At 45.2% G+C, this 25,280-nt stretch overlaps 1 protein-coding gene across 1 annotated transcript; it reads left to right on the top strand.

The window, feature by feature from the left end:
• Positions 1–9,053: 9,053 nt before the first annotated feature.
• On the top strand, positions 9,054–24,699 carry myh7ba (myosin, heavy chain 7B, cardiac muscle, beta a). Its single transcript, XM_071917457.2, has 42 exons — positions 9,054–9,150; positions 9,672–9,778; positions 9,932–10,075; positions 10,334–10,490; positions 10,626–10,653; positions 10,974–11,070; positions 11,808–11,900; positions 12,031–12,094; positions 12,200–12,298; positions 12,395–12,498; positions 12,599–12,737; positions 12,845–12,963; positions 13,333–13,482; positions 13,782–13,952; positions 14,171–14,350; positions 14,461–14,593; positions 14,686–14,759; positions 15,084–15,171; positions 15,268–15,385; positions 15,503–15,626; positions 15,857–15,993; positions 17,349–17,604; positions 17,818–18,060; positions 18,294–18,470; positions 18,708–18,853; positions 18,951–19,041; positions 19,166–19,555; positions 19,767–19,893; positions 19,990–20,108; positions 20,242–20,438; positions 20,554–20,737; positions 21,016–21,181; positions 21,322–21,446; positions 21,562–21,677; positions 21,795–21,987; positions 22,209–22,412; positions 22,733–22,858; positions 22,993–23,163; positions 23,270–23,374; positions 23,491–23,586; positions 24,199–24,333; positions 24,584–24,699. Exons 1-42 carry the CDS (start codon positions 9,054–9,056, stop codon positions 24,593–24,595), a joined length of 5,802 nt encoding a protein of 1,933 aa, XP_071773558.2. The 3' UTR covers positions 24,596–24,699.
• Positions 24,700–25,280: the final 581 nt, after the last annotated feature.

Genomic DNA, 25,280 nt, shown 5'->3' with positions numbered 1-25,280 from the left:
ACCTATATCAAAACCAAGCAACAAAACCACAGTGTGAATAAACAGCCGCAGAGTTTCACTTATGTATATACCAAGCTACAGACCAGTCAGACCTGAGGTTCAATGATAAAATGATTTTCGAGGTATTTTTAGCATGTACATTCGGGCTATTTATGGTTCATGATATTAAATTCTCTGAACACTTTTCAAGCATTACAATTTATGCAAACATAACTGCAGTTTTGTTATCTTTAATTATGCCAACATCTCTTTTTCCATATCAAGAAGTCAAGTGGATAGTCTAATATTCAACTGAACACAATCTTAGCCATATTAATAGGAATTTCTATTACCACAAAATTTGAAATCGCTGTGTTTTCTCCATGTGTGATCATGTGGCTTTGTAGATCATCTTTAAAATACATTTTCTGACGCTATTAATGAGTTCTGTGTTAATTGATTGCTGTGGCATGACTGTGAACTTTATGTACTTTATGTAGTAAATTTGGAAATTTGCTATATCAACAACTGTAGTGTTTTGACCCCTCCCATAGCAAATTTCACCCCTTAGGGCGTGCCCAGTGACTGCACACCACTTTCAGTTTTCATTTGATCTTACCAGTCACAAGGAGAAGTTTAAAAAAACAAACAAAAAAAGAAATGACTGGGAATTGTTGTTGGCAGACAGGCTGGTCCTGGAGGCAAAGTTGTTCATCATATCTAGATCAGTACCAAGGTCATTGTAACTGGGAGCAACAAGGGTCCAGGGCTGAGCTTTGAGAATTATTATCATTAAAGCGTCCCCTTTTGGCAGGTTAAGATGCTGGGTTAATATAAAAATAGTTGCCAATATGTCTGCTCTGGTCCATGTCCTGGATGGGGTCAAAGGTCGCCGGGTGAGAGTTTGTCACCCCCTCATGACATCCAGTTCCAAGCATCTGTTTCATCAGGTTTACAAATCATCATGGTCTCATTAGGTCTACATCAGGTCCACATATCATCATATTCAGCCACATCCGTCGCCTCCGGGTGGAGCTGGATTTGGAAACAAGGTCAATGACAATTCAGTCCAATCAACTTCCTGACTCTTGGAAAGAGAGCAAATGAATGTTATTAATTGAGTTTTCATGCATACAATAAAGCAGGGACTACTCACCTCTATCAGGACATCCAGAGAGCTGAAGATGTAGCTCCTGCTTTATTTGGACTCAATGCCTGTTTCATAGCTGTACTCCCCTGGTGTCGTAATATAGTATATGAGAAACTTCCTCATAACTTTCTCAACAATATTATAAGGGTTTTCATTCAGGAAAAAATTATATGTGACCATACACTGTTCTTGATTGAATCTCACTTTGACATAAGACACTGACTTTTTTCATCCTGCCCATACAAGAGTGCCTTGATTTTTAGAGAAGCTCAGACTCGCTGCACACTTCTTTCAGGTACAGTGGCTTCCTTTTCCATCTTTTTTTTTTTTTTCACAAAGCAGGAGGGTGCTGTGATGCACTTAGTTTCCAGATGTGATGGATGGAGTCTGGGTCCCTGCTGATAAAAGAGTTGGTTTTGCTCCAGCGTTCAGCAGGTGCTCTTCTGGCCGACCCTGCGTCTGCACGATGAACCGCATCTGGAGAGACAATACAGCATCACATTCTGCATCGAGTCTCCACATGGGTTTGGAGGTTTGTCTGTGGTGGAAACGAACTGCTGGTTTTAGAGCAGAGATCAAGATCTAACATCAATCCAACCTTTCATTTCACTATGACATGATGAGGTTTTTATAGAGCATATGTGGAAGCATCTATTATTATAACTACATCTATTAGGAACTGTGTAGAAGGAAACAGAGAGTCTAGGTATATTAGGTTACTGACCATGTCACTTTTAAGGTGTTATAGCCTGGATATTATATGATGACCTCTAGTAGTGGATTGAGTATCTGTTAGGACCATATATAAACTATGCATTCTGAAAATATGGAAAAGCAGAATTATGTAGTCTGAATATAAGCTAGAATCCATTTTTAAAGTCACACTGAAATGAAAAATTACTTTTTTGCCCTTTTAACTCAACTACCATACCATACACCTATTTGACAATTTATGCCAAAAAATATGACTTTTTTTGTATTTTTATACAAAATCTCATTACTTTTACTTCCTGGAAAACAGAAAATCTTTAGTGGTGACTTCATCACAACATAAAAATTGTAACCAATAAAACACTGCAGATTTTTGAAGAGTCCCGCCCCTCCACCCCTCCCATCAAATAAAACTGCCTTTCTCTCCCTAACTGATATCCCATTGGTTTACACTTTTGAATGATCCCTCCCTGTGTTATGTCCCGCCCCAACATCCTGTTTCAACAGGAAATACATCACATTAAGGAAGCAAGATGCTCTCAAAATGCAGTTTAATTATGGCATTAATCATGTCCTTTTCCAAACCAAGAACAAGTCCTATATATATTCATCTCCACTTTTTAAAGTTCTATTTTGATCTCTGAATTTCATACAGCGCGCCAAAGGTTGAACGCCCTGTGTTTTTTCAGCAAATCTCAGCATATCACCACATGGCTGCCGCTCTGGTAACCTAAGCATCCACTTTGGCTTAAGTTTGGCTTAATAAAGAGACACATTTCACCTGAGACACTTCAGAACTAATATCACCACTCGAGCAGAAATGTAATACTGAGGAGATTTCAGAGAGGGGGGACATGTGATTAATCCTCTGTGGCAGTAGAGGGTAGCATTGCTCAGTATCACAATACCTTCTACCATAAGGCCCAATTTGTTTCATATTTACAATCCCTGTTTTAATTGACGTAGTATAATCCCATGGGGCTATTACACTCAGCAGGTAACATTTGTCTCTTTACACAACTCCTAAACTTTGGTTTGCAGATCCGGATTGCCTTCGCCTCTGATTTGGCAGGTAAGAAGACTCCTCCTGCGCCTCCGACGTCTGATGTTCACACTATTCTGGTACTGCAATTTAGGAGATGACAACAGATTGCGAACACACTGTAGTATTGTGCGCTAAATGCAGTGGGAGAGGGAGAATTGAGACACACAGAGTGCCAGCTGTCCAAGTGTCTGGCCTGCTGCCGGGAAGTAGCACTTCTCCGGATGCCAAGCTGATCCTTCTGTTACGTCTCCGAGAGAGAGCGGGGCCAGGAGAAGGAGAGGGCTTTCCCTCAGGACTCCCTCACCTGCTCCTGCTCCAGCTTCTCACTGCTCAACATCCTGGGGGCCCGCATAGCTCAGGCTAGCTGTTAAATGTTGGCAGGATCTCTGAGAGGCCATGGGGAGGAAGGTAAGACGGGACAGAGGTCGGTGCCCTCTGCTGGCCAGGCCACTGAAAGAGAAGTAGAGCCAAGCACCGTTATCACTAACTTGGCGGTTGTCATCGTGTGAAGTGTAAATGAACCCTCCATAATGCAGGGACAGAACTCATCAAGATGCTTCTGTGAATCTGTCCCTCCAAAGATGAATATTGGATTGTTGGGACAGTGATGCTGTCGCCATCCCCTGTCCTGTGTGTGTGTCTGTTTCTTTTTTAAGATTTTGTTTTGGCATTTCTGCTTTATGGTTGACAGTAGAGAGAGACAGGAAAGATGGGAGAGAGGGGGGGGGGATGACATGCGACAAAGGCCCTTGGCTGGATTCAAAGCCAGGATGTCACATTTACCAGAGCCAGGCATTGTCAAACATTTTCATATTACAAATAGACTCACATCAGACTGTGGACCCCCATTTGATAAGACTTTGTCCCAGTAACCCATATGGGAAGATTTATGTAATTGATGATTTAGTATTGAATTGGAGAACTGTCTCCACTGCACATTGTTCATTGTATTGGGGAGATAATAGTGGTGAAAGTGAAACCTATGTCTACAATAGTCATTCTTACACACTCTCTAATGGGATAATTTCTAGTATTTCTCATTTCACTGCATGGGAACCCCCTCACGGACCCCTTGGCGTCCCCAGACCCCACTTTGAGAACCACTGCCATAAGCCACTGAGCCTCCAGGACGGTTTTCTGTGGGTTCCTCTTTGTCTGCTCACCCACTCTAAGAGAATCTGCCATCCACTAAAGCCATCACCAGCTGATATTTCCCTTGAGCGGCCAATATCAGCTGGACAGGACTCGACTTGCGGTGTCCGCTCCTGAACTAATTGTTGGCGCTTTAACACATGCACTGCCAGTCGGCCACTTGTGTGTCTGTGTTTGAGCAGTTGCCACGGGAGACAGGTGCCGTTGTCTTATGCGGGTCGAGGTGCTGGCATGCGCGCGCGTGTGTCCATGCACTTTTATGTACGCGTGAATGTGTGCGCACGAGCGTATAAAGGAATATATGAGGGCGTGGAGCCTGTGTAAACTGTGAAAGAGCCCCCGAGCAGCACAGTGAAATGCCTCTCATTGTGACAGCAGCTCTGTCTAAACAGCAATTACGGTCAGAGGCCTCGCGCAGCCACCTGCACCCCCGGACCTCTTTAAAAGACCCCAACGGGACTGACAGTAAATTAGGTGAAGCTATGTCTGCCCTGACAGTGAGATGCTGTAGGTCACTAAATGAAGGTCTTTCCAAACAGCTAGACAGGCTTGCCTTCCAAGTCTATTTAAAGTCAAGCAGAGCAACTTAAGTCAGGGCCCGCTGTTTAGAACTGGTGATTTTATTGGAAGCTAAATACTGACACAAGAGCTTTGGAAACATGGAGGAGTATCTTTCTGTATACTGTGCTGTATATCCATGAAATACACAAAGGATACATTTATAACATAATACATACATACATACATGCCATATACATACATACATGCCTGTCATCTGTCATCAGTGATGTAAAGGTAAAAAGTGGATAAACTATGACCTCCAGTCGGTGATCATCGTATGGAAAACATCCACCAATATGAGTAAAAATCTTAATGAATGCTTTTTTCCTTGAATGACCCTATTTTTATGTAACATACATCAGTCTGATACTACTTACTATGAACTAACTGTGAATTTAGATCATAAACCTTCATGTCAGCCTAAAAAGGTGGCTAAACTTTATTCTTTATTCTTTATTTAGCCAGCTAAAAAGCTGACCACCCACCTAAATTGAGTTTAGGTGAGTTTACCCTCCACTGCATCCCAGTCTGTCATTAAACAACACACAATAAATGAATCTCTCCTTGCAATGGATCATTCATCAAAGGTGTGTAGAGGAAGCCTGGGTGATCTGTCGAAGTGTGTGTGCAGCCTTGTTAACCCCTTACTTTTTAGTCAGGGTTTTGGGGGGGGGGGGGGGGGCTGCAGCAGGGCTCTCACTGGGATCCTGGAGTGCGTCAGATTGTCTGCGGGCCTGTGTTTGGATAAGGCAGCATGCCCATTGTCTCTGATGCCCCGGCAGGGCTGAGGTATGCCTCCACGCTCCAGAAATAGAAAGACAGCTGAGGGCTGCCGTGCATACTGAGGGCAGGGCTGGCCGGCCCGGCCGGGCCCGCCACCCCACACCACGACTTAGCACAATGAGAGACGGGGTATTGTCTGGAGCCAGCGGGTAATAGCTAAGGTATCCCGGCCCAAACGCGTCGCTAAAAGACTGATTAACTCCGCTGTGTGTTATTGTTGCTTGTGTGTGGGTTAGTGCCGGGGTTTGAAGTGGGTGTGGAGAGAGATCTGGTGGAGGAGTGATTGGGGCTTTGGACTGTGTTAGTGCCACGCGTCTGCCCGTCTCCACTCTGATGAACTGGCGGCTAAGACCTGAGCCCACACAGTTGCTGCAAGGTATTGTGGGCAGGCATGAGGCGATTACAGAAATATTCACCAGTGATGAATGCTTTGATCCAAACTGAAAGGCTGCTTCCATGCCCCAGATAGCCTGTTTAGGTTACTTCCAATGGCAAAGTGCAAAAGAGTGATCTTATTTAGGATTTGTTCTATCAACAAAAGAGAAAGGAGACATAGATAGATAGATAGATAGATAGATAGATAGATAGATAGATAGATAGATAGATAGATAGATAGATAGATATTTCTATGTTTTCATGAGCAGCATGGCCCAACATACAAACATGAAGTCATGCACACACACGCACGCACACACACACACACACACACACACACACACAAACACATACAATGGTTGCTACAATGTCTGATACGCCTTTACTGGCTTTTGAATTATTTGTATAATTACACATTCTCAATTTTGGAATTTGTATACATTATAATAGATACTGATGATGATCTACTATTGTTTAGTTCATGTTTTCAAAGCAAATAATGAATCATCTCAGTATGGTTTGAATGTATAAACTGTTGTTTGATGGTTTTTGTAAATTTACATTTTGTATACTGTTTGGCAACATTGTTTCTGACAAACTGTCATGCCAATACAGTAATTGAATTGAGAGAGAGACAAACTGTGTGTAGTTCTGTTAAACACTGCTGAATGTGACCGCAGTCATAATTCCCTATCTCTCCCCATCTCTCTGCCTAAGCCTGCTGGCATTCAATGCATGATGATCTAAAACAACTGTGACCGACTCCCAGATCAAGTCTTGATGTCCAAAATGTCGGCTCCCCGCTCCCACATCACCAAACTGTGTCCAGAATGAACCGGTGACTTGGCCCCAGCACTTTGGAGCTGCAGGGCCTAGTTTTACCACTGGACTTTATTTTGATCACAGTATATGGGAAGGTAATTCTGAGCTCCACAAATGGCCAATAATCAAAACATGAGCATTAAAAAGCCTGGCCACATTAGGGTCTAAATGATTTTGAAGGAGAACACTAGGGATGTAAGGAGAGCTGTTGCTCTGGGAACTCAGCTGTTGCAGTGGGCTGCAGTATAGCAGTGCAGAGAGATGTGCTGTGGGACCGGGCTAACACTGAAAGCACTATATGTGTGTGTGTGTGTCTGTGTGTGTGTGTACTGGTGTATGTGGACTTATTTAAAGCCAGCAGCTCTGGGGACTTTGGGATTCATCTCCTCATGTGTTATCAGCATGCCAGCTTTCTAAACGGTGCAGCGAGTGACATAGTACATAAACCAGCCTCTGCTACTCTGAAGAGCCCCTTGTCCCAGAATAGCTCAGGCCCGCTCTATCTAACTGATGCCCAAGAAAGTTTGAGCCATCACGGCAACACCTCTCAGCCTGCCACGGCAACAGATAGCACCGTCAACAAAGATGGCTGCCTCTCAAGCCAAGACATCCATTTAGGAGTGTGTTGTCTTGTTTGGTGACTGAGAAAACCCTGAGCTCCCACACACACACACACACACAAGAGAAAGCAACGTCCGCCACGCTACAAGTATAGCCATTCTGTATTCGTAAATGTTAGGCCGTCTGTACTGGCAATAGAAGAATGCCTTCCGCTTATCTCCGTTACTTTTACAGAATTCAACGCAGTGCTTCATCTCTTCAACAGCACAATCTCCCCATCAGGAATGCTGGACTCTGGCTTTGTCTATTCTGAGAAACTGTGGTCCCCTTTCCCCCCCCCCCCGCGCTGCACTGTCACCCTGCTCTCATACCAGGCACCAACCTCTCCCCTTGCACTGAAGGTCAGATCTGGTGGGGCCAGAATGTAAGAGGCACAGTCCTTATGCCAGAATGGATAGACAAAATTACAGCAGCCATGCTCAATAATATCGCACAACATACTATAAGTGGGATGTACCAACATACTTTCCATTTTTAGCTGAAGCCTAAGACACTAAAGCTCTGAATAATGCGGACGATGGCTTTGAAGAAGCGTGGTGAAAAATAAAAGTTAAGTTTAGAATCCGATATCACATGTTTGGGGTGAATATATTACTCTAGTTTACTGGTTTTGAATTCATATGAGGCACCGTGCTTTATTGCATGAGCAAGAGCTGTCCGCCATGCTCAAATGTGAGTTGTTTCTCTCTATTAATATTGTGTCATGTATTTATAGTACCATGTTTAATGCCACACAGCTCCTGAAATAATCTCTTCTAAGGTTGCATCCTCTGTGGCCACACACAATAGCAAACATCCCTGTTGGCACTCAGCAACAAAAAAGCCGCAGGGCAATTACTAAAGGGCCAGCATGAGTTCATGAGCATCTAAGTCACATTAAGTGGTATGAGCTGTGTCTTTCAGGAGGTTGAGGTGGTTATAAATGAACACTATTGAAGTCCACTCCAGATATGTACTGTAGGACTTTTGGCTGGAACTTGTGGGTTGCTTTCAAATATACTGTGTGTCATTTTGTGTTTTTCCTAAGGATAATGAGTTAGGTGCCCAGGTTTTTAACTATAATACTGCTTGGACACAAGCCACTGTTTTCTGTCTTGGTAGAGGCAATGACGCACTGCCATCCAACATTTGTGCGCCAAAGTTGCCAGTGAAAAAATTGCCCCCTTCAGGGATGCTCCTATTGCAGCTCTCTTCCACTCCCTCGCAGTGTGTACAGTGCATAAAATAACGGGGCTACAAAAATAGCCGGCTTGGGTTTAGCGCAATGATAAAAACGTAGCTTTCCTTTTGTGTCAATTGAGACAGGCGGTCACCACCAATAGGCGTCGGAGGAGGTGGCATATGCTAATGAGGGACAAATGTCTACTGACCGTGACCTTGAGAAACACAATAAAAAGGGGGGCACACCTCACCAAGCTGTTATTTCGTTGTGGTCGTCCTGAGGTCAGTCTACCACTTTTTTGCCTTTGTTTTGTAGGTTGGTGATTACGCACTTTACGCGCGGGTTGGCTGCCTTTTAAAGTGCCTTATAGACTCCAAATTTCGTTCAAAGCAGTGTAGCAGTAGTATTTACCTTCGCCGACACGTGGCATTTAGTTCACTTTACTCTGCTGAATTTGAATATTTTGCCCTTGGTGATAGTGGACTCTTTTACGCACAAGTAATATATTTGGGCTTCTCGTTTGACCACGCTTTGTTTTTTGACTGCTGCTGAAGCTGGAAATGAACACACACACTTTACCATAGTAAGACCTACTGACCCTAACGCAAAGATTTGTTTTCTTATCCAAGGAATTTCAGGAGTCCTCTGTCTCATTGGTGTGTCCGGTTCTCGGCCGGCGAGGAGTTGTCACCATGCCCCGTTTTGACACGCAGGAGTTCGGGGAGGCTGCACCGTTTTTGCGCAAAACTGACCTGGAGCTGCTGGCTGCGCAGACCGTCGCTTTTGACGGTACTTAACGGAAAATCCAGTGGCATGGGCCCTTATAGCGCATGTCACTGTAGAAAATGTCCTTTAGTCATTTAGTTTTGGATTCACTTTTAAAATGTTGTTTTCTCTCAAAAGAAGTTAAACATTCTGCTAGTGTTGTGAGATATTTTCACTTTTCTAATGCAGTTTAACAGAATTTTTCTAGAAACAATTAACAATCTTTAAACAAGGCAGGATAAAGCAGGTCACTAGTAACAAGGTAATGTCAGTTGATTTGCATTGGAAACAAATGAAATTGGCAGATTTTTTGTTTTTGTTTAATAAAAAAAAAAGATTTTAACACTGAGGCCTAATTAAGTGAATTGTTAAGGTGGATGTGTGCAGTGTAGGCTCATCTATATAATACATTTGTTTGTGTTAAATTACTGTATACTATTCATTCAATTCTCTTATGATCCAACATTGGGATAATTGAGAGTTTGGCCTGTAATGGTTTAGTTTTGCTGCCCCCCCTCAGTCTAGACCTTCTCCTGTCCTATTAGGTAAGAAGCGAGCATGGGTCCCTGATGAAAAGGAGGCTTACATTGAGATTGAGATCAAGGAACTCAGCGGAGACAAAATCATCGTTGAGACCAAAGATAAAAAGAAGGTAAGAGCCCAGGCCTCCACTAGTGACACATTACCTGTTTCTCTTTGCTTTCTATTGAAACCATAAAATATACCACTCTTCTTCTTCTATGTGTGAATATACAGTATATTACCATGATCCCAGTCTCATCTCCACCTGTGTCCGCTGCCTTAGACCCTGACGGTGAAGGAGGATGACATCCAGCAGATGAATCCTCCTAAGTTTGACATGATCGAGGACATGGCCATGCTGACCCACCTCAACGAGGCCTCCGTGCTTTTCAACCTGCGCAGACGCTACTCCTCCTGGATGATCTACGTAAGTATCCCATTATGGACTGACGCGGACTTCCCCTTCCCCTCTCCCAGGTTCACCAAGGGGGCCAAGTATCCAGATTAAACCACCAAGTTGAACCATGAGCTTGAGCAATGTCACAAGCCTGTCAGTAGCTCCCCATTTGGTGTTGTCGTGGAATTAGTCATTTTTTGGGTTTAAGTGATGAATAACAGTGGGTTAATGGAGGTGAAGCTGTACTGTGGTGATCATGCATCGTGTGTTGTGCTCCTGTTGCCTCAGACGTACTCGGGCCTCTTCTGTGTGACAGTGAACCCGTACAAATGGCTGCCCGTCTACACAGCAACTGTGGTCGCTGCCTACAAAGGCAAGCGGCGCTCAGAAGCTCCGCCCCACATCTACTCCATCGCAGACAACGCCTACAATGACATGCTGCGCAGTGAGTCACACACACTAAAACACACAAGCACGTACACACTGATGTATAGATTAAACTCATACTCACACTTTTTAGCATGATATTTACGCATTATAATCAACGATTTAAGACTATTATTGTTTTTCTCTTCATCAGATCGGGAGAATCAGTCCATGCTCATCACGTAAGTTAGAACTACTTTAAAAGTAGTGTGTTTTTTTTTGTCACGTTAGAGTTCAGCAGACATTTGACATCTTGTCACTGTATGAGCAGTTATACAATATTGTATGTCCTTCACACACAGCCACTTTAAAGTTTTGGTATTTTTTCCTCCAAAGCTTTTGTGCTTTGATTGAAAGCTATTCAAGCATTCCTCACTTTATGATTTTTTGTTTCCTTTTGTAACATACAGTGTAATTTCTTGATTTACACGACCTTTGCCAGTTTTGTGACCAGTTTTTACCTGTTGTATCTACACTTTGTTATTTTTTCACACTCCTATAGCGGAGAATCCGGTGCTGGCAAAACTGTCAACACGAAACGTGTTATTCAGTATTTTGCCATTGTGGCCGCTCTTGGGGAAGCATCTGCTAAGAAAGGAGTAAGGCCGAAATGGCAGTCCATATTTTTGTTCCCCACCCCCCTTTTTCAAGCATTTTTGGTGTTTTCTTTTTTCTTTTTCTTTTTTTGGTCCCAGGAATCCTTCAGTGTCCTTCCCTTAAACCTTGTCCATACCTTTTCCTCACTGATTGTCAAATGGTGAATGTGAACATTGATTACATTCATAATGTCTGAGTCTTTACCCTCATCTGTCTTGTGTAGCCCTTTCCAGCTACTCTACTGTATGCTTTCTTATTGATTTTTGAATCATTTTTTCCCCCCTTTCCATGTCATTTCTTTCTTTTTGGAATATGAATTAACAATGCGACTTTTCCATCATCTTTCCAGTTCTTTTGATTTTTGGTTTTGATTTTTCCTATTTTGTTTGATATTCATTTTTCCTCCCTTTTTCTCCCCTGTGTCCCCATTTTGATCACCACACTTCACTAAGTGGCTCTGTTCATCATATAAAACAAGGTGGCATCGGTTTTACCAGTTTTAACAATCAGTATCTCACTATCATTTTCTGGCCCTTCTGACTGTGAAAGTGTCATTCTCTGTTGCCGAGACAGAGACGATATCGTGCTCACAGACTTCTCACCTTCTTCTTTTGCAGCAAGGCCCTGCCACTAAAACAGGGGTAAGTTGGAGCAATAGAACAAATCAATAAAGCCCTATTTTATTTAGCTTCCTTTGGTATCGCTTTTTCTTTACATTTTATCATTGTCTCCCTCCCAGGGCACCCTGGAGGACCAGATCATTGAGGCGAACCCCGCCATGGAGGCGTTTGGCAATGCCAAAACGCTGAGGAATGACAACTCATCCCGTTTTGTGAGTACCTGTAAAACACCTAGTGCCTATATCCACTCAGTTGGGTTTGATATTCTCACCGTTTGTTGGAGAGAGTATGAATTTGCCTATGGATCTGTGCTGCATCTCATACTCTGTTTCTTTCCCACAGGGCAAGTTCATCAGGATCCACTTTGGACCCACTGGCAAACTGGCCTCATCTGATATCGATATATGTGAGTTAATTAGAGAAGGATACACACACAATAAGATAACACCACGTCTTTCTCTTCTCGTTTCATGTGTGATAAAAACCCCTTCCTCCTCTCTTTGTCCTTCAGATCTTCTGGAAAAATCCAGAGTGATATTTCAGCAGCCTGGTGAGAGGAGCTACCACATCTACTACCAAATCATGTCCCAGAAGAAACCAGAACTTCTAGGTTAGTCCCTCCGCATGCTTTGGATATGTCGTTACCCAGGGGACAGTTGGGTGACACAAACACAGTACACATGATCCTGTGAACTCTTTGTTGCAGACATGCTGCTGGTATCCACCAACCCCTACGACTACCACTTCTGCTCCCAGGGCGTGACCACCGTGGAGAACATGGATGACGGACAGGAGCTGATGGGCACTGACGTAAGAGCATTTGTCGTTTGCATAGGGAGAGAAATTCGGCTACAGCTGACTTGTAGTTATCTGAGTCATAACATCACTTCCTCTTGGCCTCTCTCCATAGCACGCCATGGACATCCTCGGCTTCCTGCCCGATGAGAAGTATGGCTGCTATAAAATAGTCGGAGCCATCATGCACTTTGGCAACATGAAGTTCAAGCAGAAGCAGCGGGAGGAGCAGGCAGAGGCGGACGGCACCGAGAGTGAGGACCAGTTTGCTGGACTAGACCGCTGAATCCACTACAGGCTGATTTTAAAAGATTGTTTTCTGATTCTTTTTTGTTTCTTTATGTCTTGTTTGGTCACCCAGGTGCGGACAAGGCCTCCTACCTGATGGGAGTCAGTTCAGCTGACCTCATCAAGGGCCTCCTGCACCCAAGGGTGAAGGTGGGCAACGAGTACGTGGTGAAGGGACAGAATGTTGAACAGGTGAGGAAGTGCACCGACGTCTGCTGTCTGTGGGTTTTGCTTCATCGTGCTGTAGTAACTCAAGATGAGATGGGGGAATGATGCTTACCTGAACAACAAATCCATCAATATGTTCAAGAAATGACGACAGAATGTGAATGTTCCAATGCGAAAGAAGTAAATTCAGCGTCTGCAATGTTCAGTTCATGCTGCTGGGTGACTAGCATGCTGATGAAGGACGGCTTCTTAATCCTCAATCGATCAACACGCTCGGCACTCCACACACACTAGAATCTGGTATCTAAGCAACAGGGGCTATCCATGTGAATGACAGCTGCGTTCTTCCTGTATGTGTGTGTGTGTGTGTGTGTTTGTGCGTGGGTGCTGTAGGTTAACTATGCCGTTGGCGCTCTGGCCAAAGCCACTTATGACCGCATGTTCAAATGGCTCGTAGGACGCATCAACCGGACCTTGTACACCTCCCTGCCTCGCCAGTACTTCATAGGAGTGCTGGACATTGCCGGCTTTGAGATCTTTGATGTAAGTCTATCTATATTTATCGATTATTTTTCAGGGCAACATAGAGATTAAAATTGTCTTGTTCTATTAAAAAAAATAAAATAAAATAAAAAAAAAAGTCCCCCTGTCAAATACATTTTCTGCTCGGGCCTATGTTGGTTTAATATCAACAGGTGCTCTGTTCATGTATGGTTTCATCCTCTTTTTCATTGTGATGGTTTAGCAGTGGTGCAGGACGAATCCACGTGACATATTCTCTTGTTAGTCATGCTGTTCACTTCTAATGCGTCCTCTGAACACCTGTTCCTCTTTCATCGCAGCTCAACAGCTTTGAGCAGCTGTGCATCAACTTCACCAATGAGAAGCTGCAACAGTTTTTCAACCACCACATGTTCATCCTGGAGCAGGAGGAGTACAAGAGGGAGGGCATCGAGTGGACCTTCATCGACTTTGGGCTGGACCTCCAGGCTTGCATCGATCTCATTGAAAAAGTACAGGAAGCATTTCATTCATGTTAGACAAGGTTTCATCATAACTGGCTTTATGATAGGGTATCTGTATTGGATACAGTTAGATTATTATTATTATTATTAGTGGTCATTTATTTGAGATATTTTGCACTTTGTGTTTAATAAGGTCATGTATGATCTATGAAAGTCACACTTCAGACACGCGCATCAAACTGACGAACACCCTCCTCTTCCTCCAGCCGCTGGGCATCATGTCCATCCTTGAAGAGGAGTGCATGTTCCCAAAGGCCACAGACGGCAGCTTCAAGGCCAAGATGTATGACAATCACATTGGCAAGTCGGCTAATTTCCAAAAGCCTCGGCCAGACAAGAAGCGCAAGTACGAGGCCCATTTTGAGCTGGTGCACTATGCCGGAGTGGTAAGAGCATTTTCACTAAAGATCAATGGGACAATCTTACACATTCAGAATTCACTGTATTAGTTTTATTAAGAACAGTTAATAATTTGGATGTCCCTGCTGTTTCTCAGGTACCGTACAACATTATTGGCTGGCTGGACAAAAACAAAGACCCCCTGAATGAGACGGTGGTGGTGTGCTTCCAGAAGTCCGCCAGCAAGCTGCTAGCCTCTCTGTATGAGAATTACGTCGGCTCAGACTCAGGTGCAGTAAATGGGCGGCAGTAGATGGGAGACTGTAGCATTGGGTTCAGCTTTCGGCGTCAAACTAATCACCTGCTGATTACTGCACAACAGCAGACCCCAAGACGGGAGGCAAGGAGAAGAGGAAGAAGGCTGCCTCGTTCCAGACTGTCTCTCAGCTTCACAAGGTGAGACCGGCACCTATATGGCTTGGCCGTGCTGATGAATATGAATATTATTGATGAGGATGAATGCAGACACATGAAACTCTGGGCATCACTGGAGAGCTGGGAGGGAGGCAGTTAAGACTTGCAGTGATGTTTAGGGCAATGATCACATGAACATCACTTTAAGTCTGTGCTGGCTCCTCTCTCCTATACGTCAAGGACGACATCTGCGGTGAACATTAGAAGGTTCTGTAGGTATTTGTGCAATGGTGGTGTTTAATTTATTTAAACACTCTTTATTCACTCTTATTAAATCTGATTTGTGTTGTTTCTCCTTCCCTCCAGGAAAATCTGAACAAGCTGATGACCAACCTCCGCAGCACCCAGCCCCACTTTGTTCGCTGCATCATCCCTAATGAGACCAAGACTCCAGGTATGGCAGTGCAATCATTACCGCATCACACTTCACGTATCACCGGTGGCGTAGCGATGGCGACTAAGTTCATGTTTGAAACCTTTCTCTGTACAGGGATCATGGATCCATTCCTAGTGCTGCACCAGCTACGCTGCAATGGTGTGCTGGAAGGCATCAGGATCTGCAGAAAGGGCTTCCCCAACCGCATTCTCTACGCTGAGTTCAAACAGCGGTGAGACAGACGGGACACATACGTTCACCATAAACTGGTTACTTAGATACCATGCCATAGTCTCTCTCAATCACACCGGTAATCAGTCATGAAACATGCTTTCTTATTCTCGGGCAGCTATCGCATCCTGAACCCACACGCCATCCCAGATGATAAGTTTGTGGACAGCAGGAAAGCTGCAGAGAAGCTGCTGGCCTCTCTGGATATAGATCACAACCAGTATAGATTTGGACACACCAAGGTAGGAGGCCAAGGCTTTTGTGTGTGCAGTGCGTGTTTGAATTGATAAGACCTATTCCAACTTTGAATCTTCAGTTAACACATACGCTCCATTTTCAGTTTTCTCGCTTGCCTGACTTTATTTTTGGGAGTGTATGCTATTAAAGTGATAGCACTGTTGATCCCTGAGTTAATCATGGTTCCCTGTTATTTCCCTCCGACTCTTGGCTTTGGCCCGCTTCCTTTATATAGGTGTTCTTCAAGGCTGGCCTGCTGGGCTATCTAGAGGAGCTGAGGGACGAGCGCCTGGCCAAAGTCCTCACAATGCTGCAGGCTGTCAGCCGCGGCAAGATCATGAGGATGGAGCTGCTGAGGATGATGGAGAGGAAGTAAGAGACCGAAGGGACTTTTCATTTCATCTATGATTTACAGATTTGTTTTTTTCACATGAATCTGAATGAATCCAAAACTTTGCAGATAAGATTATGGTGCTGTGAGGAAATGTATGACTGCCTTCTTAGGGCACAGGAATACAGTTTCCTTTTTGCTTCATACCTCCCAGGAAGGTGAAGACATGAGTACAAAACAAATGAACTCCCCCACCAGTTGCTTCTCCTAACAGGTTCAATAGCAACACGATCAGCTGCAAGCCTTTCAGCGTGTGACACACTATACCTTAGAGCTCACTCCCTCGGTCGAGTATGCGAGGCATGCAAGGGCAGTGTTATCGGCGTGTGTGAGGCGTGTGCTTGTCCTTGTATGGTTACCAGGCATGTGTGTGGCCCTATTGGTAATAAGGGCCCCATCGCTCTCAAACACACACACACACATACACACACACCCCTCCTCACCAGTCCCCTGCCATTCTCTCCATCCACTCTCTAAATTAAACAATGCTGACGGTGTCCTTAGAGCCAGGTGGCGACATGTGTCAAGTGGCAGCTGCCTGGGCCCTCCCTAAAAATACGAACCCCCCCCCTCCCTCCCCCCCCCTCCCTGGATGCCCCGTGGCCCCTGGCCCCTTTTGTCCCCGGCGCCTGTACTTCTAAGTGAGTGCATTGATGGGATATGTGGCGGGTGACAGAGGATTAAAGCGTGCCGTTGGACAGAGGGCTTTGGTTTCTAAATAAACACAGAGACGCTCACCTTTGAGAGGCACCCAGCACGGAGTCATGTCAAAAATGCGATCGGCTCCCCCACCCTCATTCAGTCACCTCCCACCGTAGCCCCTCCGCCACCCCGGCCCGGACCACAGGCCTGCGCTCACTCACACACACCCTCTAAACACTGACAGCAAGTCCTTGACCAAGCTGCTCCAGCTCCATATTTAGGGCTGTGAGACGCCATCCTATTGAGACTATATCAATCTGGTATCTGTTTGATCACAGTCCTGAAACAGTAATAGCAGCATTATGGCTACGATTTCATATAGTGGCCCTTTGCATATGATTAGGTACAAGTAGGATTAGTGGCAACAATCTAACAGTATATAACCAAGGAAAAGCAACTGGCCTCTGGAATAAATCCATCCGACCTTTTCCCCTTGATATACTAGTTGAATTTAATTTATATTGGTTTCATTTACTTTATATTAGTTTCAAAGGAAGGTTTTAGTGTCATAGTATTTGTGTTTTATTGGTCTAAATGCCATTTTGGAGGCATTTCCAACACGCCAAGAAAAACTATGAGAGAGGAAAAACTGTCCGTCCTTCAATTCCGTCATCGCTTCCCTTCCTGTTTCCAGGGAGGCTTTGATGATCATCCAGTGGAACATCCGGGCCTTCAACGCTGTGAAGCACTGGCCCTGGATGAAGCTCTTCTTCAAGATCAAGCCTCTCCTGAGGAGCGCCGCCACAGAGAAGGAGCTGGCCACTCTGAAGGAGGAGCTGGCCAAGCTGAAAGAGGCGCTGGAGAAATCGGAGGTCAAGCGTAAGGAGCTGGAGGAGAGGCAGGTCAGCCTGACCCAAGAGAAGAACGACCTCTCTCTACAGCTGCAGGCAGTAAGTGGTACTACCCACATGAACATTTACAAAGACATAGCTCACATCTAAGTGTGGGAATGCACTGGACACATCCAGACTTGTATTAGCAGTAATAACCACAAAATGAGTAAAAAATACAAAACGTTCTACCAAGCCTATAGCATAACACAACACATTTCCATTTTTTTCTCTAATCTCATTTCTCTCGTTCGTCTCTCTTCTCCCCCATAGGAGCAGGACAACCTGGCGGATGCTGAGGACCGCTGTGACCTGCTGATCAAAACTAAGATCCAGCTGGAGGCCAAGGTGAAAGAAATGCTGGAGAGGCTGGAGGACGAGGAGGAGATGAACGCCAACGTGCTCGCCAAGAAGCGCAAGCTGGAGGACGAGTGCGCCGAGCTGAAGAAAGACATCGACGATCTGGAGATCACCCTGGCCAAGGTGGAGAAGGAGAAACATGCCACCGAGAACAAGGTGAGGAGAGGAGAGGAGAAGGGGAGAGCATTGTATCGCTGACAGGGGGAGCTGGGGGGCCACAGTAAGCTCCACAGCGCATTCAATGGCTTGTGTATGTCTGAGAAGAAAAATAAATGTTAATGGTGTCTTTTAAAGTTTAAAATAACCTTTTTTTCTGAAACAGTAAAGTAATACCAGTTCTGATTAAAATCTTGAAACTTGAAAGTTCTCCCTTCCCTCTCACTCCCCAGGTGAAGAACCTGATTGAGGAGATGGCAGCTCTGGATGAAACCATCCTGAAGCTGACCAAGGAGAAGAAGGCTCTCCAGGAGGCTCACCAGCAGACGCTGGACGACCTGCAGGCAGAGGAAGACAAAGTCAACACTCTGACCAAAGCCAAGGCCAAGCTGGAGCAACAAGTAGATGATGTGAGTTTACAACATTAAAATTCAAGGCCATTTATCACATGCAAAAGCAAGAAATCAGATACAGATGAATATGAATATTGTGTTAGACTAATCAGCGCCCTCATCACACCACTTAGGCTACCTGCCAATATAGTGATAGATTTATATCAAAACAAAATAAATTTCATTGATAAAATGTACATATATACATAATATGTAAGACGTTTATCTATATCTGACATTCTCTCTATAAATTAGTTGGAGGGCTCTCTAGAGCAAGAGAAGAAGATGCGCATGGACCTGGAACGGGTCAAACGTAAGCTGGAGGGGGATCTGAAGCTCTCCTTGGAGTCTGTTATGGACCTGGAGAATGACAAGCAGCAACTCGAAGAGAAGCTGAAAAAGTGAGAATCATCAAGTTTTCACAAAAACATTAGCCTGCTTTTTGGGCTATATCAATAAGTAGTAGTGATTAACAGGCATTATTTTATTTTACTTCAGAAAAGACTTTGAAATGAATGAGATCAGCACAAAGATTGAAGATGAGCAAGCCTTGGTCATCCAACTCCAGAAGAAGATAAAGGAGCTACAGGTAGGACTGGAAACTTTTAATAATATTAACTTGTAAGAGATCAGTCTGATATAACATCATCTCTCATACGTACCATCGTGATAAATAAAATAACTGAACATCCGCCTTTCCCTTTTCCCTCCAGGCTCGTGTTGAGGAGTTGGAGGAGGAGCTGGAGGCTGACAGGGCCTGCAGGGCCAAGGTGGAGAAGCAGCGCGGCGATGTGGCTCGCGAGCTGGAGGAGCTCAGCGAGCGCCTGGAGGAGGCGGGCGGGGCCACCTCAGCCCAGATTGAGATGAACAAGAAGCGAGAGGCAGATTTTCTCAAGCTGCGGCGAGACCTGGAGGAAGCCATGCTGCACCATGAGGCCACGGCGGCTGCCCTGAGGAAGAAGCATGCAGACAGCGTCGCGGAGCTGAGCGAGCAGATCGACAGCCTGCAGCGCGTCAAGCAGAAGCTGGAGAAGGAAAGGAGCGAGGCCAAGATGGAGGCTGACGACCTGGCCTCCACTGTGGAGCAGCTCTCCAAGGGCAAGGTAGAGAAAGATACAGGGACGCACACATGCACTGAGAGAGGAAGAAGTGTCCAAATCTTTACGTGTTACATGTTTAACATATCTTTGTTGTGTTTGGGTAGTATTTGCTACACTGCAGTTGACAGGGAGTAATACAAATCCCCATATTCTCACTGTGTATGCTTCACAAAATTCCTTTAAAAATGGTACATTTGCTGTCTCTGGTCTGTAGGCAAACTCGGAGAAGATGTGTCGTCTGTATGAAGATCAAATGAATGAGGCTAAGGCCAAGGTGGAGGAGCTCCAGAGGCAGCTCAATGAGACCAACAGCCAAAGGGCCCGCGCTCAGGCCGAGAGTGGTAAGGACCTAGTTTTAGCATAAATCTCATAAACCGATGTCGCAGACCAGTATGTAATGCAGTTCCCTCCCTGACGGCTGTCTTCTCTCTCTGTAGCCGAGCTGGGCAGGAAGCTTGAAGAGCGGGAAGCCTTGGTCTCCCAGCTCCAGCGCACCAAGAACTCCTTCAGCCAGAATGCTGAGGAGTTCAAGAAACAGCTGGAGGAGGAGAGTAAGGTCAGCTCAATGACACTAAATCAGTATTATCGTCAGTGATTGTTATTGACAGAACTGCTAGCCACCTCAGTAGACTTTTGGAGTTCATGCAATTCAACTGACCGCTCTCCACCACCTTGATTGGTCTCCCAAGGCTAAGAACGCCCTGGCCCATGCACTGCAGTCATCCAGACATGACTGCGATCTGCTGAGAGAGCAGTATGAGGAGGAGCAGGAGGGCAAGGCAGAGCTGCAGAGGGCTCTGTCCAAGGCCAACGCTGAGGTGGCCCAGTGGAGGACCAAGTATGAAACTGACGCCATCCAGAGGACTGAGGAACTGGAGGAGGCCAAGTGAGTGAGATGTATTATTCACTTATAGAATCACATGGGGGGGGGGGGATGTTTATTCATCACAATCAGTATATGAATGGTAACAGCAGCATCAAATTTGTTTGCCTTTCATTAGGAAGAAGCTGGTGACACGACTGCAGGAGGCTGAGGAGTCGGTGGAGGCTTCCAATGCCAAGTGCTCCTCCCTGGAGAAGACCAAGCACCGGCTCCAGACGGAGATCGAGGACCTGGTCGTGGACCTGGAGCGCTCCAACGCTGCAGCTGCTGCCCTGGACAAGAAGCAGCGCAACTTTGACAAGGTATTGGCACACAGGAGCTCTGGCCTGAATCCAGACCTGAACCCAAGGCTAAGAACGCCTTGGGAGACCAATCTGACTAAAGGATGTTACCTTTAGTCAGATAGTTAATTTGTAGATCTGTCTTGTGACCTGATAACTTGGTGGGATTTGGTGCCATATACAGTGAGTCCAACTCATGACCACTCTCTCCTATCTTTCCAGTCTCTCACTACTGCACTTTGTCATAAATAAAAATCTAAAAAAAAAAAAACTTAAATCTGTGTGATTATCCCCTCCAGGTGCTGGCTGAGTGGAAACAGAAGTATGAGGAGTGCCAGACAGAGCTGGAGAGCTCTCAAAAAGAGTCCCGCGGCCTGAGCACAGAGCTCTTCAAACTGAAGAACTGCTACGAGGAGGCCCTGGATCATCTGGAGACCACCAAGAGGGAAAACAAGAACCTCCAGGGTAGGCCTACTGCTAGATCTCACCTCATTAAAACCCAGTTGGAATGTTGAATTAAATCAGAGCCTAGGTTTTGCCTCTGTCTTAATCTGAAATGTAGTTTTAACTATGAATAAATTGCTTGTTTATCTCCACTACCCCAGAGGAGATATCTGACCTGTCGGATCAAATCAGTCAGGGAGGGAAGACCATCCATGAGCTGGAGAAGATCAAGAAGGGTCTGGACATGGAGAAAAGCGAGATTCAAGCTGCACTAGAGGAAGCTGAAGTAAGCAGTTTGCTGTATAATCTCACTTCCCGCTTTTTGTTGCCTGTGTAATATTTTTGTCTGTGGCTAGCCAAATCTTCCACAACACTAAGTGGTGTGTGTGTGTCTGTCTCAGGGCACTCTGGAGCACGAGGAGAGCAAGACTCTGCGGATCCAGCTGGAGCTTAACCAGATCAAGGCTGACGTTGACAGGAAGCTGGCAGAGAAGGATGAGGAAATCGACAACCTTCGGTGAGTTTCATTACCAGATATTACTCTCCATTACTGTCTTGTGACGTGTGTGTCTATCCCGTCAACCACTTCCCATATATTGTATCCTCATTATCTCTCTCTACTATGTCCTTCTAGCCGTAACCACCAGAGAACCCTGGAGTCCATGCAGACCACCTTGGATGCTGAGGCCAAGTCTCGCAACGAGGCAGTGCGCCTGAGGAAGAAGATGGAGGGCGACCTGAATGAGATGGAGGTGCAGCTGAACCACGCCAACAGGCAGGCCTCTGAGTCCCAGAAACTCCTGAGAAACCTGCAGGTCCAGATCAAGGTGAGTCCAGACAGCCGCCAGCCAGTCAGCTAACCCACTGTGTTGGATTGAATAGCACATGGAGAAAAGTTGAATAGTTTTGTTCATTTCCGTCTGTTCTATATTCATTGTTCTCCTATCTGCACATTAGCTCGACTGATGGTCTCCATCACCGTGCTGAAGTGAGTGAACTTGCTTCGCGATAATAAAATCTCAGGCTTGTACTTGTTCTGTGGCTCCAGGACATTCAGCTGGAGCTGGATGAGACCATCCACCAGAACGAGGAGCTGAAGGAGCAGGCGGCGGTGACGGAGCGCCGAAACAACCTGCTGGCTGCCGAGGTGGAGGAGCTCAGGGCCCTGCTGGAGCAGAACGACCGGGCACGCAAACTGGCCGAACACGAGCTGCTCGAGTCCACTGAGAGAGTCAACCTGTTGCACTCTCAGGTAGGGAGGCACATTCAGAACCATTCTACATGAACGGTAAATAAAGTTGATAAGGAGAGCTTTTACGTGCATCTCCTGTAGGTGTAGTCAGAATAAGTGAATAACATTTCATTCAGAATAGGATATTCTATTCCATTAGAGGTGGTTACATGATTCCGTTATTATTCTGATTATTAATGGAGCATTAGGCTCGATGGAAACCAAGCTAGTGGTTACCAGGGCGTTTTACAAGAGAAAGCAAAAATATTGACAAAACAGTAGAGAAGATCAAAAAACATTGTAATCTTTAAGGAGTCTTGAAATTGTCTCTTTTCCTCCAGAACACAGGGTTGATCAACCAGAAGAAGAAGCTGGAGAGTGATCTGTCCATACTGTCTAGTGAGGTAGACGATGCTGTGCAGGAGTGCCGCAATGCAGAGGAGAAGGCCAAAAAGGCCATCACTGATGTAAGAGAAACTCGCTTTCTAGCCCGTGTTATGTTTTTCATGTCGATGTTGTTGCAATTCCTTGGTCGCCATTAGAGGTCGATACGTCACAGTTTACTTGATGCCCATTGAACACCAATCCTTTCAATTTGTAGGCAGCCATGATGGCAGAGGAGCTGAAGAAGGAGCAGGACACCAGTGCCCATCTGGAGAGGATGAAGAAGAACATGGAACAAACCATCAAGGACCTGCAGATGCGTCTGGACGAGGCTGAGCAGATCGCCCTCAAGGGCGGCAAGAAGCAGGTCCAAAAGCTAGAGGCCAAGGTGAGAGCTGAGACAACTTCATATGGACGTTTATTCAGTCGCTATCCCACGTGCTAATCTTTGTGATGGTGAGAGCAGAGGAGTCATTTTCTGATCTTGCTGGTAGGTCAAAGAACTGGAGAACGAACTGGAATCTGAGCAGAAGAAGAGCCAGGAGTACCAGAAGGGAGTACGCAAGTATGAGAGGAGAATCAAAGAGCTCACCTACCAGGTAAACCGCCACTGCCATTTCCGCGTAGAACATACTAGTGTGTCACATATGAATGCGTGATTTGGTTACAAAATGAAAGTATGGTAAGAGTATAATGCCCCCTGCTGTTTGTGCAGACGGAGGAGGACCGGAAGAACCTGGCCCGCCTCCAGGAGCTCATAGACAAGCTGCAGGCCAAGGTGAAGAGCTACAAGAGGCAGGCTGAGGAAGCGGTGAGTCCACTTACAGATCATATACTCAAATCAGTTAGCATCTTAAGAGTTTTTCCATTGCAGCTACCATGAGTACAGTACATTATCTGCACCCTTTGGTTTTCCATTGGAATAGAACAGTTGTGTACGTCTTCATGTGGGGCAGCAGGGTGGCTTAGTGGTCCTTCAACTGGAGGATCTGGGTTCAAACCCCAGTGTTGGCAAGCATCTGCCCTGCTGACGTCTCCTTGAGCAAGACACTGAATAACTACTAGCTCTAGGATGCTCTTCTGTAGCTGACCTCGGACTTGTGGAGAGTGAAGAGTATTTCCCCAGAAGGATCAATAAAGTGTCATATTACTATTATGAAGACACTCCAGTCAGCACCCTTTTGAAAATGGGCCAGTAGTAAATATGTTTTGACAGGCTTCCAGTGTAGAAGCTGGTAAAGCTGGCCTTAACTGAACTTGGCAGAGCGCGCAAAAGAAAAATACTCGGTACTGTGCCAGTTTGAGTACAGTTTATGCAGTGGAAAAAATCTCGCACCCCATGTAAAACCCTATCACTAAATTACATTGTTCCTTCTGTTCACTGTTCTTCAGCTTGTTTTTCTTTGTTTCCCCCTGTCCGCAGGAGGAGCAGGCAAACACCAACCTGACTAAGTACAGGAAGATCCAGCACGAGCTCGACGATGCAGAGGAGAGGGCCGATGTGGCCGAGTCGCAGGTCAACAAGCTCCGGGTCCGCACCCGGGACCAAGGTGGCAAGGTCAGTGCAATATCATCACAGAGAAATTCATATTACATTAGGCTTTAGAGCTGGATGACCTTTGGAAGTATTCATTAAAATTAGCCCGCAGGCTTCATAACAAGAACTAATCTTAGAAAAGACTTGATGTAATCCCCTATTGAAGTTGGCCTCACATAGCCCTCTCATGTGATGTCTAGTGTGGTCATGAGTAATTCTATTACACTGTATATGTGGTTGCTAATAAACATCCCTGTCTTGTGTATTTCAGCTTGCTGAGTGATGTAGTGAGGATGACCGTGTGGCTGAAGATATCACGGCCAGCCAGCTGCAACAGCTGTGTGTGACTGTGTGGATGCGCCTGAATAAAGACTTCTGAACCTTTAATATGCCTGGTTATTTGTGTGGAGAATATGATCATGATAAAAATACAGTAAATAAGGTCTTAAGAAGAATTTATTACGATTGTTATTATTCATATCACAAACAGTTGTTAAATAAGGGAAATTAAGTTCCATACCAGCATTAGGAGGATGAACATGGATGTGAAAGTAGGTTACAGAGGTGATTGTTGAGCATGAAACCGAAACATGAACTTCTTTGTTAGCGTGTGTTCGACGGGAACACAGAAAGAGCTCAAGACTGAAATGCGCAGCAAAAACACCTGTGGATGCAGGTGCTGCCATAGCAACTTATTTATCACACGTAACCATGTGTGTGTGATAAACAGACCATAAAACCATGCCAAGGCAAATGCCACAAACAAAAAGGACTTCTTTTCTAAAATGTCTTCATAGCATAATTCTGACTTTTGCTATGGCATGAATATTATTCACTGTCACCACCACCAGTATGTATGCATCTCCAATAAGTCCTCAAACACCATGCATCAATCCTGGGGAGGGATGAGATACAATCAAATGCAATCAGAAAAAGCACCTAGAATGGTTTTGAGTGTGCTGACAGAG

Source organism: Centroberyx gerrardi, chromosome 5 (genome assembly GCF_048128805.1).
Source record: "Centroberyx gerrardi isolate f3 chromosome 5, fCenGer3.hap1.cur.20231027, whole genome shotgun sequence".
NCBI classification, from domain to species: domain Eukaryota; kingdom Metazoa; phylum Chordata; class Actinopteri; order Beryciformes; family Berycidae; genus Centroberyx; species Centroberyx gerrardi.
Note: the sequence above shows the minus strand (reverse complement) of the source record. Positions and strands in the feature narration are given on the sequence as shown.

What these genes read in the sequence shown, in the direction of transcription:
- myh7ba (XM_071917457.2), top strand. Translation starts at nt 9,054, where the DNA reads ATGCCCCGTTTTGACACGCAGGAGTTCGGGGAGGCTGCACCGTTTTTG. An exon ending in AGACCAAAGATAAAAAGAAG is followed by an intron (nt 9,779 to 9,931) that starts GTAAGAGCCCAG and finishes CCGCTGCCTTAG; the next exon opens with ACCCTGACGGTGAAGGAGGA. An exon ending in TCCAAAAGCTAGAGGCCAAG is followed by an intron (nt 23,164 to 23,269) that starts GTGAGAGCTGAG and finishes TCTTGCTGGTAG; the next exon opens with GTCAAAGAACTGGAGAACGA.